General features: G+C 45.3%; 1 protein-coding gene across 2 annotated transcripts in view; it reads right to left on the reverse strand.

The window, feature by feature from the left end:
* Positions 1 to 5,160: 5,160 nt before the first annotated feature.
* The window catches only part of EPG5 (ectopic P-granules 5 autophagy tethering factor), a 122,854-nt gene continuing 112,856 nt past the window's right edge, over positions 5,161 to 15,158 (reverse strand). For both annotated transcript variants that reach the window (XM_065932637.1, XM_065932635.1), the window contains exons 42-44: positions 14,575 to 14,790; positions 12,742 to 12,856; positions 5,161 to 9,998 (exon numbers count right to left, since the gene is read on the reverse strand). In XM_065932637.1, the coding sequence (XP_065788709.1) occupies positions 9,816 to 9,998; positions 12,742 to 12,856; positions 14,575 to 14,790 (514 nt within the window). In that variant the 3' untranslated portion in view covers positions 5,161 to 9,815. The remainder of the gene's footprint in view (positions 9,999 to 12,741; positions 12,857 to 14,574; positions 14,791 to 15,158) is intronic.

Below are 15,158 nucleotides of genomic sequence, written 5' to 3' on the forward strand. Positions count from 1 at the left end.
CGGTCTCCAATTAAAGCATCTAAGGGCAGAGAGGAGGGTGGTGAGGGGACTTGACCATCTCCAGAACCCCTGGGCTGGCCGGAAGCCTGATGGTCCTGCCCAGCTCACTGCTCTCAGAGCACCCAGACGCCGTCGATGGCAAGCAAGAAGCAAGCGATGGGCAGTGGGCTCAGTCAGCAGTGTCCTAGACCCTGAGAAGTGACCTGGAGATGTGATGTTTTGAAGACAGCACTCGGCAATGTGGTACAGGACACAGCGCTCTCCACTCCCGGCCACCTGCCAGGCAGCTCCTGGAGGTGGGCAGCGGGAGGAAGGGTGACTGCTGCCCAGGTGCCCACCCAGGTCTGCCAAGAGCACCACACACCTTCTCTGCCTTCAAGGAGCTATTAATAATATCCTAAATTTTAAATTGAGATGTAGTTCCATGAGAAATAATACCCACGAGGTAATGCACAATGAAGGTAGTCCTGCCTTGGGGCGGAAGTGACACTGAGTGGGGCTGTTTTTACATGTGTACGTATGCCCCTTGCCGGACTGGACGGCAAAGCCAGGTGAGGCTAGGGCTCAGCCGGCCACAGGCCCTCAGGCCATTGGGATCTTGTAGACCGTGAGCTGGGGTCCTGGGCCGTGTCCCGCCTCCCTGATGGTGCATGGTCCCATGCGCCCTCCATAGTAACAGCTCCTCATTATCCGGGACCCGCTGTGGTCCTCAACCTTCCTTCCGTTCCATGATCCCTTTTGCTGCTGCTAAGTCACCTCAGTCGTGTCCGACTCTGTGCGACCCCATAGACGGCAGCCCACCAGGTTCCTATGTCCCTGGGATTCTCCAGGCAAGAACACTGGAGTGGGTTGCCATTTCCTTCTCCAGTGCATGAAAGTGAAAAGTGAAAGTGAAGCCGCTCAGTCGTGTCTGACTCTTAGCGACCCCATGGACTGCAGCCCACCAGGCTCCTCCGTCCATGGGATTTTCCAGGCAAGAGTACTGGAGTGGGGTGCCATGGCCTTCTCCGATGATTCCTTGTTCTCACTAAAAACCTAGGAGACAGGCAAGGCTGCAGGTATCCTGTCACCTTCTCCTTCCCAGGCTCTTCCGTGTCTTTCCTCCTCTCCTGTGCCCCTTCCTCTGTCATATTTTATGAGCTAAAAGGAGAAAACAGTCTCCCGATGCAAGGATACAGAATGACTTGGGGTTGGAGCTCTCTGGTTTTCCCAGGTTTGGGCCCCAGACCTTCATCTTCCAGCCTCTGTCCCCAAGTCCCACATGTGAGTGAACTCAGAAGAGCCCCAGGGCTGAAGACTTCCCCGAGAGAGCCCGTCGGAGACACCTCCACCAGCGGCTGCTGGCTCTGACCTCAGGTGGAGGGGAAAGGCGGGGTGGGGAAGGGGAGGGAAGGAGAGTGAGAAGGTAGAGGGAGGGGCCTTAACAAAGGTTAAGGAGGACGTGTCAGGGAGCTGGTCAACCAGAGCAGATTCCAAACGAAATATGATCCAAGCCACACACTTAGGCTATGAAAAATGTGGTGTTCAGCAGAGAGGCTGGGTTGGTCCCTCAGACCAACACACCAGGAATGTGGCTTTGTTTTGTACTAGGGTTTAGGCTAGCAGAGGAAGACCAAGAGGGGAGAGGTCCGTCTTCAGAAGAGAGGCAGGTTTCGGAGGAAGATCTTGGCTCCCCCAGTCTCTAATTTTCACTTGTCCCTTGGTGACGTGGACTGCTTCCACCTTCATTTCTCTGGGCCTTCCCCAGCGATGATAGTCTATAGAGATAGGTAACCTGATTCCTATAGCAGGAAATGTGACAACTTGCCTCTAAGTCACCTTTAAAAATCCTGTGGTTCTGTCTGGAGAGGGAAGCCAAACCCAAAGGGCACAAGGGGTGGGGAGACACACAGGGCATCATCCTGGCTTTTGTTGTTCAGTCACTAAGATGTGTCCTACTCTTTGTGACCCCATGGACTGTAGCACGCCAGGCTTCCCTATCACTATCTCCTGGACTTTGCTCAAACTCATGTCCATTGAGTTGGTGATGCCATCCAACCATCTTATCCTCTGTTGTCCCCTTCTCCTCCCACCTTCAGTCCTTCCCAGCATCAGGGTCTTTTCCATTGGGTCAGCTCCTCTCATCAAGTGGCCAAAGTATTGGAGTTTCAGTTTCAGCATCAGTCCTTCCAGTGAATATTCAGAGTTGATTTCCTTTAGGATTGACTGGTTTGATTGTCAATCAGTCCCTTGATTCACAAGGGACTCTCAAGAGTCTTCTCCAGCACCACAGTTGGAAAGCATCAGTTCTTTGGCTGTCATCCTTCTTTATGGTCCAACTTTCACATCCATATATGACTGCTGGAAAAACCATAGCTTTGATTAGATGGACCTTTGTTGGCAAATTGACATCTCTGCTTTTTAATAGGCTGTCTGTCATAGCTTTTCTTCCAAGAAGCAAACATCTTTTAATTTCATGGCTGCAGTCACCATCCACAGTCATCTTGGAGCCCAAGAAAATAAACTCTGTCACTGTTTCCAATCTTTCCCCATTTATTTGCCATGGAGTGATGGGACCAAATGCCATGATCTTAGTTTTTTGAATCTTGAGTTTTAAGCCAGCTTTTTCCACCCCTATTTCACTTTCATTAAGAGGCTCTTTAGTTCCTCTTTGTTTTCTGCCATTAGAGTGGTATTGTCTGCATATCTGAGGTTACTGATATTTCTCCCAGCAATCTTTATTCCAGCTTGTGCTTCATCCAGTCCAGCATTTGGCATGATGTACTCTGCATAAAAGTTAAATAAGTAGAATGACAATATACAGCCTTGACATACTCCTTTCCCAATCTGGAATTAGTTCATTGTTCCATGTCTGGTTCTAACTGTTCCTTCTTTACCAATATACAAGTTTCTCAGGAGGCAGGTAAGGTGGTCTGGTATTCCCAACTCTAAAAATTTTCTAGAGTTTTTTGTGATCTACCCAGTCAAAGGCTTTAACCTAGTCAATGAAGCAGATGTTTTTCTGGAACTCCCTTGCTTTTTGTATGCTCCAACAGATGTTGGACATTTGATCTCTGGTTCCTCTGCTTTTGCTAAATCCAGCTTGTACATCTGGAAGTTCTCCACTCATGTATTATTGAAGCCTAGCATGAAGGATTTTGAGCATTACCTTGCTAGCATGTGAAATGAGTGCAACTGTGTGGTAGTTTGAACATTCTTTGGCATTGCCTTTCTTGGGACTGGAATGAAAACTGACCTTTTTCAGTTTCCTGTGGACACTGCTGAATTTTCCAAATTTGCTGCATACTGAGTGCAGCACTTTAACAGCACCATCTATCTTTTAGGATTTGAAATAGCTCAACTGGAATTCTATCACCTCCACTAGCTTTGTTTGTAGTAATGCTTCCTAAGGCCCACTTGACTTCACACTCCAGGACCAGGATGTCTGGCTCTAGGTGAGTGATCACACCCTCATGGTTATCCAGGTCACTAAGACATTTTTGTATAGTTCTTCTGTGTATTTTTGCCACCTCTTCTTAATATTCTTTTGCTTCTGTTTGGTCCATACTATTTCTGTCCTTTATTGTGTCCATCTTTGCATCAAATATTCCCTTCGTATCTCTGATTTTCTTCAAGAGATCTCTAGTCTTTCCCATTCTATTGTTTTCCTCTATTTCTTTATATTGTTCACGTAAGGCTTTCTTATCTCTCCTTGCTATTCTTTGGAACTCTGCATTCAGTTGGGTATATCTTTCCTTTTCTCCTTTGCCTTTCACTTCTCTTCTTTTCTCAGCTATTTGTAAGGCCTCCTCAGACAACCATTTTGCCTTTTTACATTTCTTTTTCTTGGGGATGATTTTGCTCACCACCTCCTTTACAATGTCACAAACTTCCATCCATAGTTCTTCAGGCACTCTGTTCAGATCTAATCCCTTGAATCTATTTGTCACTTCCACTGTGTAAGTGGGATTTGATTTAGGTCATACCTAAATGACCTAATGGTTTTCCCTACTTTCTTCATTTAAGTCTGAATTTGGCAGTAATAGTTCATGATCTGAGCCACAGCCAACTCCCGATCTTGTTTTTGCTGACTGTGTAGAGCTTCTGCATCTTCAGCTGCAAAGAATATTATCAATCTGATTTCAGTGTTGACAATCTGGTGAATGTCCATGTGTAGAATTGTCTCGTGTTGTTGGAAGAGGGTGTTTGCTATGACCAGTGTGTTTTCTTGGCAAAGAAACTGTTAACCTTTGCCCTGCTTCATTTTGCAATCCAAGGCCAAACTTGCCTTTTACTCCTGGTGTCTCTTGACTTCCTATTTTTGCATTCCAGTCTCCCATGGTGAAAAGGACATATTTTTTTGGTGTTAGTTCCTGAAGTTCTTGTAGGTCTTCACATAGAACCGTTCAATTTCAACAAAGGTATTAGTGGTTAGGGCAGACTTGGATTACTATGATGTTGAATGGTTTGCCCTGGAAACGAACCCAGATCATTCTTTTCTGAGATTGCATCCACATACTGCATTTTGGACTCTTTTGTTGATTGTGAGGGCTACTCCATTTCGTCTAAGAGATTCTTGCCCACAGTAGTAGATATAATGGTCATCTGAGTTACATTCACCCATTCCCGTCCATTTTAGTTCACTGATTCCTAAAATGTCGATGTTCACTCCTGCCATTTCCTGCTGGGAAATCCGAAGTCAAAAGTGCAGGCCCTCCCACCTTACTTTGGCCCATTCAAGAAGTGTCTAAATGTAATGGAAATGAAAGCTAAGGAAGAACTCCCTAGCATTCCGATATAAAGTGATTTCTGGAGCAGACTGTGAACCTGCTCGGGTTACTCTGCCCTGCCTGGCAGCTTGGTTCCCTCTCTGAGGCTCCCCCACCCCCACCTAGGAGCTTAGGTGGTGGGAGCCTTTGCAGTTTCATGTGCTTCTCCTACCCGGGTCACAAACACATTATAGACCTTGGAGCTCTCCTCAACTTTCTTGAGATCATCTGTCTACTCCAATTCTTAAACCCCCAAGTCTTAAGTTCTCTTTGAAACTAGAGCCCTCATTCATTGTGGTTAAATGTCTACCCATTATAAGCTTTCTAATTACACATTTTTCTTCTTGTGATTTCCAGCTGAAAAGACCTGCCAACCAACTTGGCAAAAAATGAGACATCTACTACATGTAAATTAAGTTTGAATCTAGTTTATTTGCAGAATTATACTTAACCACTTCTCATTTCTTCATGTCTCATCACTATATAAAAAAACTCATCCTCTGTACAAGCATGTAAAATGTGAACAATGAATAAGAAGTGAATATTACACATTTAATGACCAAAATAAGCTATGGTTTTTAAAGGCCACACTAGGCATGTGGAAAGGAAAAATGTTGAGCACACATAAGAAGTATTTGCTGCCACTTGAGTAATTAAGCCACTGAAAGAAAAATAAATCTGAACCCTCAGTGCTCAAGAGATATTACATATGTACATTAAAAAAGAAAAGTTTTAATGAAAAACATTCCTTAGTGGTTTCATTATCCCAAAATAGAGTCAGTAGTTTTATTTTCTTTCAAGTTATTGTTATCAGAAATCAAACCAATTCTTTACCACTGAGTCACCTGGGAAACACTATCTAGACTGAAGAAAATGTCAAGCACAGCCTCTACAGGACACATGATGCCTCCATCATGCCAGAGGGTCAGTCATCATGGACCAGGATCATCACAGACCAGAACAAGGTCAGTATTATTAGCACCTGGCGAGAAGCCAAGAACATTATCCAGCACAACCCAGATACAAATGGAAGATCACAGGAGGAGACTTCTTTTTCAAGTAACACACTTATTTTGCCCATTATACTCTCCACTTTGCTTAATAAGACAAAATTAACTGAGCAGAATAATTTTCAGTTCAAATTTAAATATTAACAGTATCTCAAAATAAGCTGTAACAGTCCAAAATGCAGGAGATAGTTTTGAAGGATAAGTGCAAACACCCTATTGTCGGACGTATCATGCAGGCCGGTGATGAGACCAGTCTTTGGCAGCAACTGATGATAAACCAAGCTCTGGAGCTTGACTCACCGATGACTGAATGTGCCAACCAGAGGGCACAGCTGCTGAGCTGATGCTGCCCGTGTATCCAGGGCAGCGAGCAGTGCTGCTGGACCCACGCTAGTGTTTGGCCAACCCCCAAGGCAGACGCCAGTCTGAGGGCACAAAACCTAAGGAGGCATATGCTCCTGGTGCCTGCAGGTGGTGCCAGCTTATGCATGTGCTCTGGGTACCTCATCTGTCTCACCTGAGTCCTGGCCCTGCTATTCCTGGGCATGTGTGCTCAGTCATATCTGACTCCTTGTGACTCCATGGACTGTAGCCCTCCAGGCTCCTCTGTCCATGGAATTCTCCAGGCAAGAATACTGGAGTGGGTTGCCATTTCCTCCTCCAAGGGATCTTCCTGATCCAGGGAATGAACCAGTGTCTTCTACATCTCCTGCACTGGCAGGCAGGCTCTTTACCACTAGCACCACCTGAGCCACTGTATTCCTGGGCATGGCCCTTTGCTAATAATATGAGCTAATTTGGGTCACTTTCTGAACGGCAGCACTGGCAGACATTGGAGGGAAGAGGACTAAGTAAAGGCACTAGGCATTCAGCCTGAAGAAGGCTGAGGGGTGGGCAGACGGGCAGGGTCAGAGGGCTGATGAGGTATGAAAATGTCCAAAGGTGTGAAGGACTATCAGTTGTAAAGGAGCAGGACAGTAGCTCCAGCAGAACCGTAACCAGTGTCACCAGGAGGCCAGTTTCAGCCCAGTATAAAGCAGAACTACGAATAGCGGCTACCAGTGGTCATCTGGGCTTGTCCATGAGGGGTGGGACTAGTGACCACAGGAAGGGGCAAGGGGGAGGCTGGAAGACCAGGCCTGGGATCCCTGCTGAGAGGTGGGGCCAGATGAGCTTCAATGCACCTGCTGACCTCAAAGGACAAGATTCTGTAACATCTGCTTCCTGCTCCAGAAATTATTAATTTTAGGTTTAAAAATCCAATAGAAAACTGTCTCACCTTCACTCAAAAGGCAAAAAGGATGTAGGCACTCTACTGGTACGATGTGGACACAGTGGCTGCGAGGAAGGAAGCAGGCTGGCACTCGGCTAAAGAGAGGCTGGGCTGCTGTGGGGCTTCCATTTTCTGGACTCGGCTTCCCCCACCTCAAAGAACCGAGAGACTCGGGCAACCCCAGGGAGGCAGACGTGACCGGGCCAATGGACTGGTGGTCAAACTCTGAACCAGGAGCTTGAGGAACACAGAGGGTGGTCCAGGTTCCGCCAGGCCGAGCAGATGCGTCCGCAGGACCTCCCTCCCTTGGCGTTGGTGTCTCCCGCTCTCTGCAGTGAGGTGGGGGTACCAGGAGATCTGGGGGTGGAGTGTGCCTCTCTGCCTCCAGTGTGAACTGCAGAGAGGTAGGTGGAGAAGCAGAAGAGGTGCTCTTCAGCAAGCCCAGAAGCTGCCAGCATCCCAGCCTGAACCAGACACCACTGCTGGCCACGTGCGGGGAACGTCTATGCTGTTCACCTTCAACACGGCTCAGCCAGGCAACTCCTTGGTCTTACTGACCCGGTGTCAACATGCAGCACCAACGTCTCTGAAACTGGCCCCAAGCTGTCTGGAGGTGACTATTTTGCCGAAAAAAGGTTCATTATTCCTGAAAGCCAGTGGACAGACTGGTCTCTTCTTTCCCAGGAGGCTACAGCAACGTAGCCACCTTTTGACCTGTCTCTGTTGTTACAGTCATTTCTTAGCCCACAGCCTCTCAGGGGAACCTATGTGTGAGTAAACCTTCCACTGTTAAGCATAACGAGGAAGTACTTTTACCAACCATCTCTGATAATCCAGATGGTATCCAAGAAAATAGAGGAAATCATTTAAAAATCTCCATCAACTTTAACAACTGAAATACTTTACAAGATAGTGTGATGTCCCTAAAAATCAGATTCTTACCACCTACAACCAAAGACTGATTTATTTTTTTTATAATTTTTACAGAGCAAATACATTATAAATATTATAAATCTTCAAGAATTGAGATTAAACATAATTTTCTTTGAATGTATGTACTGTCACTCAAAAATTTCACATTCTAGGATATCAGTAATTACATCTTCCTCAAAGAAAACAGCACACAGAACATTTCCTGTCACAAAAATCTTTGTTGCCAAATCAGCCATGGAGTGGCCCACAGCTTCTAAAATGTGTAACAAGGAAAGCTCTGAAATACGTCCCTCAGAGATGGGTACTTGGTGGCCCACAGGACTTGAAGGGTAACAGGGATGGTCTTTACCAGAGCATGTCTGAGGGGCAGAACTGTTCTGTTCAACTAAAGAGATTCAAAATAAAGAACAGCTCCTACACACTTCCAACTGTTGGGGGAGGCACCCCAAATTGATATTTGGAAAGAGATTATGACTAGCTTAACCTATACCCCATCCCACTGGTAAAAGTCCTCAGTGATTTACACATTTTTTAGGTAAATATTCTCAGGCTATAGATAACCCTGAAACAAGGCATGGTATGCCAGCTGGACAAACAGAATCAATTGTGAGCCAACAGAATTATGAGTATGATGACAGAAGTCAAAGTGCTAATTCCGGGGTGGGGTGGTGAGGGGGCAATATGACAAAAGCAAGAAGATGGCAGCAACACAAGGCAAGCTGTCTGTAGACAAGCTTTGGTGATGAAGAGACTGCTAACAACAGCAGGCACACGCCGATTTACAAAAGGCCAAACTTCAATTAGGTCTCCTGACCTGACCCAGTTTCCACTGACCGGTAGTGTCTCAGCAGGTCTGCCAGTTTCGTCTGAGTTTATGTCTGGAGGGGATAAACAGGCGGGGACCAAGGAATCGCGGTCTCAGTTTCTGCCTCTCTCAACAGCAGGACCTTCCGATATCAAACTGGGGGTCTGGCAAGAGCTGCAAATGACATGTCTACAGGGGCCAAGTGAGTGACGTGAATGAAGGAGTGGGCAGGCTAGGACCAAACGGATCGTCCATCTACACTGAACTGCAGAGAGGAAGCCCTGCCTACACGCTCAGCCAAGGGGATCAAACAAAACACACCTGTGCACGACTTGCCCCCCCACCAGCTGCCAGCACACACCCCCGACTGAGAACAAATGGCTTCTTCTCCAGGAGGACCCATGGCTGGATGGAAATGGATGTGTCACCACCTCTGCTGTCCGCTTTAACCAGGATCAAGTGGTCATATTCCAGACAGTGACTTTGATTCAGCATTCTTATCTCCCTTCTCAGAGAAAAATTTTTTTTTCCAGAGAAATATTTTAAGCTGTGGGGAATACCTTCCCCCTCTTTGAGAAATGCATAAATTTTCAGAGCTTTTTTACTTTGAAGGAACACAATTGGGGTGCAAAAATGAGCGTTCAACATGATTCCCAAAGTAGTCAGATCTGGCACAGGAGTCTTGACATTTAAATGAAACAGAAGACAAGAGTGGCGACATACAAAAGCACCCCTCACCCTGGGGTCTCATGAGATGACTGGATATTCGGGAATTGTGAGTGGTTCTTTACCCAGTAGAACTTTGTAAGTTTCTCTTGTTGGATGAATATAAAAGCTACAAAGTCTCTGGAACGTTCTAAGAGCTAAGGAAACACATACATATGTGCACATGCACAACAGAATTATCTAGTGCTCACTCACAACTTGCATCTATGGTCAACTAATTCATTGGCCAAACTGCAGTGAAACTGAGCAAAGTTACTTGTGCAACAGCAAGTTATATGTAAACATAAATAGCAACAGGTTTATCAAGAGCCTCTGAGTTACTATCGGATGTTGTCCAAATAATGCACTTCTGGATACAGACAGTTCACAAGAAGAGCCAGGAAGCTTTTCCCATCCTGGAAGCAATGGCCAGGATGCTTTATAAACTGTGCAGCTTGCAGTATCTGATCCTGGTATTCAACATACTGCTTACTCGATGTCAAGGATTCAAGAGCATTCAGAGCCTAAAAGACACGGGAGACAAGAGGGTTAACCACACGGATACATCTAACACGATTCCCGCGGGGGTAGCACACCTGCTGTTGTCATCTGGTGCAGCTGGGAGCCTCCAGGGAAGGCTACAGAACTGGAGCTAGACTTCTTAAAGGCAGACACTGATTAACCACAAGCAGAAGGAGGCCAGCAGGCCAAGCTTCTCTGGCTTCGGCCACCTTCCACATCCCTCTTCCTGGCCTGTGCCGCTTCCCAGTCCTTCCCCGCTGGCTTCCTCCCCGTCCTCCTCCCCCCGTGCCAGCGGTGCAGCCCTCCCCACCAGCACATCCTCTGCGCCTCTCCTGGAGCCTCACCCAGGAACCGCAGGCATCGGTTGCCTCTGACACCTGTTTTAATGTGCTGCTGGGTTTGTTCTCAGGTTAGAAAGTAATGTCGCACTAAACCGTAACTAGATAAAATTCAGAAGAAACCAGTGGCTAAGTGCTGCTAACGGTGACTGATAAGGTTGCTCTATCAGTCAACAAACACAGCAGACAGGTCAAGCTCCTCTGATTTCCACCCAACAGAAACAGCAGTGATATTCCCATGCTTCTCTTCAGGAATAAAGAAAAACATTCTTTATTTCCATAATTTTAATTTTTCCTCCCTTCATACTGGGAGAAGAGAAAAAGGCCGTATTTAGAAAAAACAGCAAAAAAAAAAAAATCACAACAATGGTTTTTGGGGAGACGGGCAGTTTAGCCGCCCCTAGGATTCTGAAGATGAACCATGAAGTGCCCCTCCCACTGACGGGGCCCACTGCACCAGAGGACACAGGGCCTCCATCAGGGGCTCCGTGACAGCCTCGAGGGGAGGGGTGGGGTGGGAGGCGGCGGGAGGTTCAAGGAGGAGGGGACATAGGTGCACCTTTGGCGATCCATTTGGATGTTTGGCAGAAACCAACACAACACTGTAAAGCAATTATCCTTCGATTAAAAATAAATAAGTGAAAAAATAAATAATAAAAATTAATTAAAAAAAAAGATGGAGGGGACATGTGTATACCTATGGCTGATTCACGTTTATAAATGGCATAAACGAACACAATACTGTAAAGCCACTGTCCTCCAATTAAAAATTTTAAAATAAATCAATAATAACAACCAAAAGAAGGAATTTGCTTGGCTCAGTAAATAAGGAGGCAGAAGATTTGGGGTGGAGGTGCGGGATGGTAAATGAACAAGCAGCTTAGAAATAAAGTTACCAAGTGGTTTAAGACAGAAGTTTTGGGTTGAAAATAAACAATGGAAGGGATTCTGGTACCAAGCTTATAGTTGTGTGAAAAGAATTAATCTAAGAACAAGAATCAGTAGGGACAGACACTCCCACTGACCACAGCTTCCATCTGTCTCTCCCCCACCCCACATACCTTCCTTTCTTTTCTTTTCTTTTTTAAAGAATAGGCTACTCTGACAGTTTGCCTAAGAGTAATCATTTTATTAAAAGATGAAGTCTTTCAAGTCTGAAAAACAGATGACGAGCATGTCATCGCTATAAATCTGAAGGAAGGTCGTCAAAGCCTGCCAAGCACGGCCGGGGGACCTGCCGGCCACAGCTAAAGCAAAGCCATGCCCCAGCATGGTGGGTACAGGCGAGCAGACTTCTCAATGCAGCCTGAAATGCACGTCACCGACTTCATGACCGCCCCTGGGACACGCATCTGCCCGCCTTTGACGGCTCTGATATGATATTAGGGATTCAAATGGTGGCTGTCTAACTCATCTGTGACAAAACATCATGTACTGTATAAATCAGGATACCTGTGAAGAACCGGCTAATTTTTTCCCTTGATCTTTGCTCTTACTACTGAGCTATCTACTATACACGGCTGACTCGGACATGACAAGGCTGCAGAAGGCAAGAGCTACGAGGTCTAAGTGTTTCCTGTGTACAGACACAGTCCTGCAGAGTGGCAAGAGCTCAAAGCTGGGTCCAGACAGGCCCAGGGACTCCCAGCCCCAGCCCGTGGTGGCTGTGTGATCCAGGACAAATTCCTTAGCCTCCTTCTGTCTGCATTTCCTCATCAACAAAACAAGGATAATGAAAGTTCCTGTTGTTTAGCATTGCTATGAGAATTAGAAGAGTTAAAACTTTAACTCATTAACATCAAGTAAGTTAAAACTCATAACAGTGCCTGGCGAGCAATAAGCACTCAGGAATGAAGGCTATCATTCTGTATTATGTACCTTTGTACTGTTTATGGGTGAAAGTAGTTATGGGAATAGGGCTGCTACCATGTGGCCTTCCACATTTTTAGAACAAACTGTCATTTTTCATAGCTACCATTTTGTCCATGTCAGATACCATGGACAGTGGTCAACCCCCAGACTCACAAAACAGGAACCACTCCCTTGATTCCAAGCTGAAGTTCAACTAACGTCCATCAGTCTCAACTGGTCCCCAGGCCCAGCGTGTGATGCGTCAGCACACAGTCACGTCATCAGAATCAAAGATGACCCTAGGCTGGCTTGCCTATGATCTTGCTTCTTCTACACAGGTAGTAACAGCACTCTGGGCAAGTGCCTACAAAAACTGGTTTAAAATCCAAGGCAGACACACGTGGTCACCATTTTCCAGTAAGCAAAGTCCACCAGAGGGCATGCTATCCTGCTGTTGATAACGGTCATCAGGTCCTCACGTGTAAAAGACCACAGTTGCCACCTTCCCTCCTCCTGTGGAAAACTTCTAACCCTTAACCATGAATTTTTTACTGACCTGCTGAGCTTTCATGGTCAGATATAACTCAGAGCTGGGCTTCAAGCGGATCTGATCCTCGGCAGGAACTTGAACTGAAAGGAAGGCACCCATGCTTCGGGCAGCCACTCGGAACCTTGGGTGTTAGGGAAGAATCAGAGGAAGTAGAGGAAGTAAATGACTATTTAAATAAGCATTTTATAACAAACATCACATTTTCTACTAAAAAAAATTGTTAAAAAAATAAAAAATAAATAAAAATAAAAAAATAAGTTAAACACATCTCCAGACCTGCTGCTGCTATTAGCCTCTTTGGGAAAATTATAAATATGATCAAAGAGTCTTTATGGTCCTTCCATTAGATATAGCATAACTAAAACACTCAGCCACTGCTGGTAGGAGTGTTAAAAACGGTGCAGGTGCTATGGAGAACAGTTGGGCAGTTCCTCAAGAAGTCAAATATAAAGAAACATCGTGACTCAACAATTCCAAAAGAACTGAAAACAGGTGTTCTAACAAAACCTTGTATGTGACTTACACAGCAACACTATTCACAACAGCACAAGAGTGGATACAACCCAAATGTTTATCAACTGATGAATGAAGTTGTGTCCACACAATGGAATACTATTCAGTCATTAACAGGAAATAAGTACTGGTGCATGCTAAAATACGGATGAGCCTTGAAACTTCATTAAGTGAAAGAAGCCAGACACAAGAGGCCATGTATTATATGATTCCATTTAAGTGAGATGTCCAGAACAGGATATACATAAAGTCAGAAAATCCATGAGTGGTTGCCAGAGACTTGGGGGAGAGGCAAAAAGAGAGTGATTGCTTAGCAGGTATAGGATTTCCTTCTGGGATGATGAAAATGATCTGGAACAAAACAGTGGTAACGGCTGCAACAATGCTGTGAATGTACTACATACCACTGAACTGTACATTTTTTTCTTTTCTTTTTTTGTTTTTGGCTATACTGCATGGCATGTGGGATCTCAGCTCCCCAAACAGGGATCGAACCTGTGCCCCCTATAGTGGAAGCACAGAGTCTTAATGGACCCCAATGGAAGTCCCTGTATTATACACTTTAAAAGGGTTACCACGATAAATTTTATGTGCCATGTGTTTTACAATTTAAGTGAATCAAATCACACCTAATTTAGTAAAAATCATATCAAATTTAGTCCTCCTAAATTCTACCATAAACAAAGGAGCATGATGTAAACTGGTTTCGACTGGGTGGTTATTCTATAAGAATGCTGACATTAGAGTATGGGTATATGGGAGTTTTTCAAACCAGGTAAGACCTTTAGCAGAAAAACCATGATACAAATAAGTCTTAGAGGATAAAATGGGACTAATAGCAAATTCTTTCACACCTTGGAATTTTTAGCAACAAAAACCTGAATTTACTTCTCATTACTCATCCTTCTAATCAGTTAACTTCCACTCATCTTGACTTAACAATTCTGCTAGACCAAGTCCCTCACAGAACCTGGGTTTCCCTAACAAAGTGCTGGCAGTGCAGCAGCTGAGCAGGTATTTTAACCTAACACTGCACACCATCACTGGCTCAAAGGCACAAAGCAATGAGTAGTGTGGTCAGGTTACAAAGTCAAAAGACAATGAGATACTGCTAAAAAAAAGTTTGAACAGAAAAGTTTGTTTTAAAATGGAAAAAATAAACATGCTTTTTAAAATATAAAGATGTAATCAGGCTCTGATAGTTTTCTTATTAATCTCCAAAAGGAACCTAGCCCCCAAATAGAAAATCTACCTAGTATCACACCCCCTAGGCAGGTGCACGTGTCTGAGGCCCACTTACAAGAGCAGCAGCAGATGCCTCCTCACCTGTTGGACAAGGGTGACTTCCGGCCCAGCCCAATTGCCCCGAGAATCCCCGAGCTGAGCCTCTCCTCAGCCAACAGGTTCTGCCGGCCTTGAAGCATAAGCAGGATTCGAATGACAGACTCTGTCAAGACCGAGTCATTCTGCTCCGTCTGAACCAGAGACAGTTGCAGGACCTGGTGCCACCAGAGGAACAGCTTTGCTTCTTCCTGCATAGAGCTGAGGGTTTGGGGGGCGGAGGGAGAATCAAATTAGGAAGAGATTCTTTCCACTCTCATTTAACCTGAAGTCCACACGGGAGCTTTCAGTATTAGGGACATTTCGCCCTTTCAAAGTTTAGGCTGACAAGTTACGATGTTGATAAAGTACTGGGACAGTAAAGGAGCAGCTGACATTTACTGCCCCTTCTACACGCCAGTCGCCGTATATGAGCTCGATGTCCCTGTAACCAAGTGAGATAAATGCTGCTACCCCTACCTACTTAACTGAATCAAAGCTAAAGGTGGTGCTTCAAAAATGCCTGTTTTAGGAAAGCAAAAGCCTGCTCAGAAAATCGGTCCATGCAAGGAAAATCTTCCCAAAACAGT

Source organism: Muntiacus reevesi, chromosome 4, assembly GCF_963930625.1.
Source record: "Muntiacus reevesi chromosome 4, mMunRee1.1, whole genome shotgun sequence".
NCBI lineage: Eukaryota > Metazoa > Chordata > Mammalia > Artiodactyla > Cervidae > Muntiacus > Muntiacus reevesi.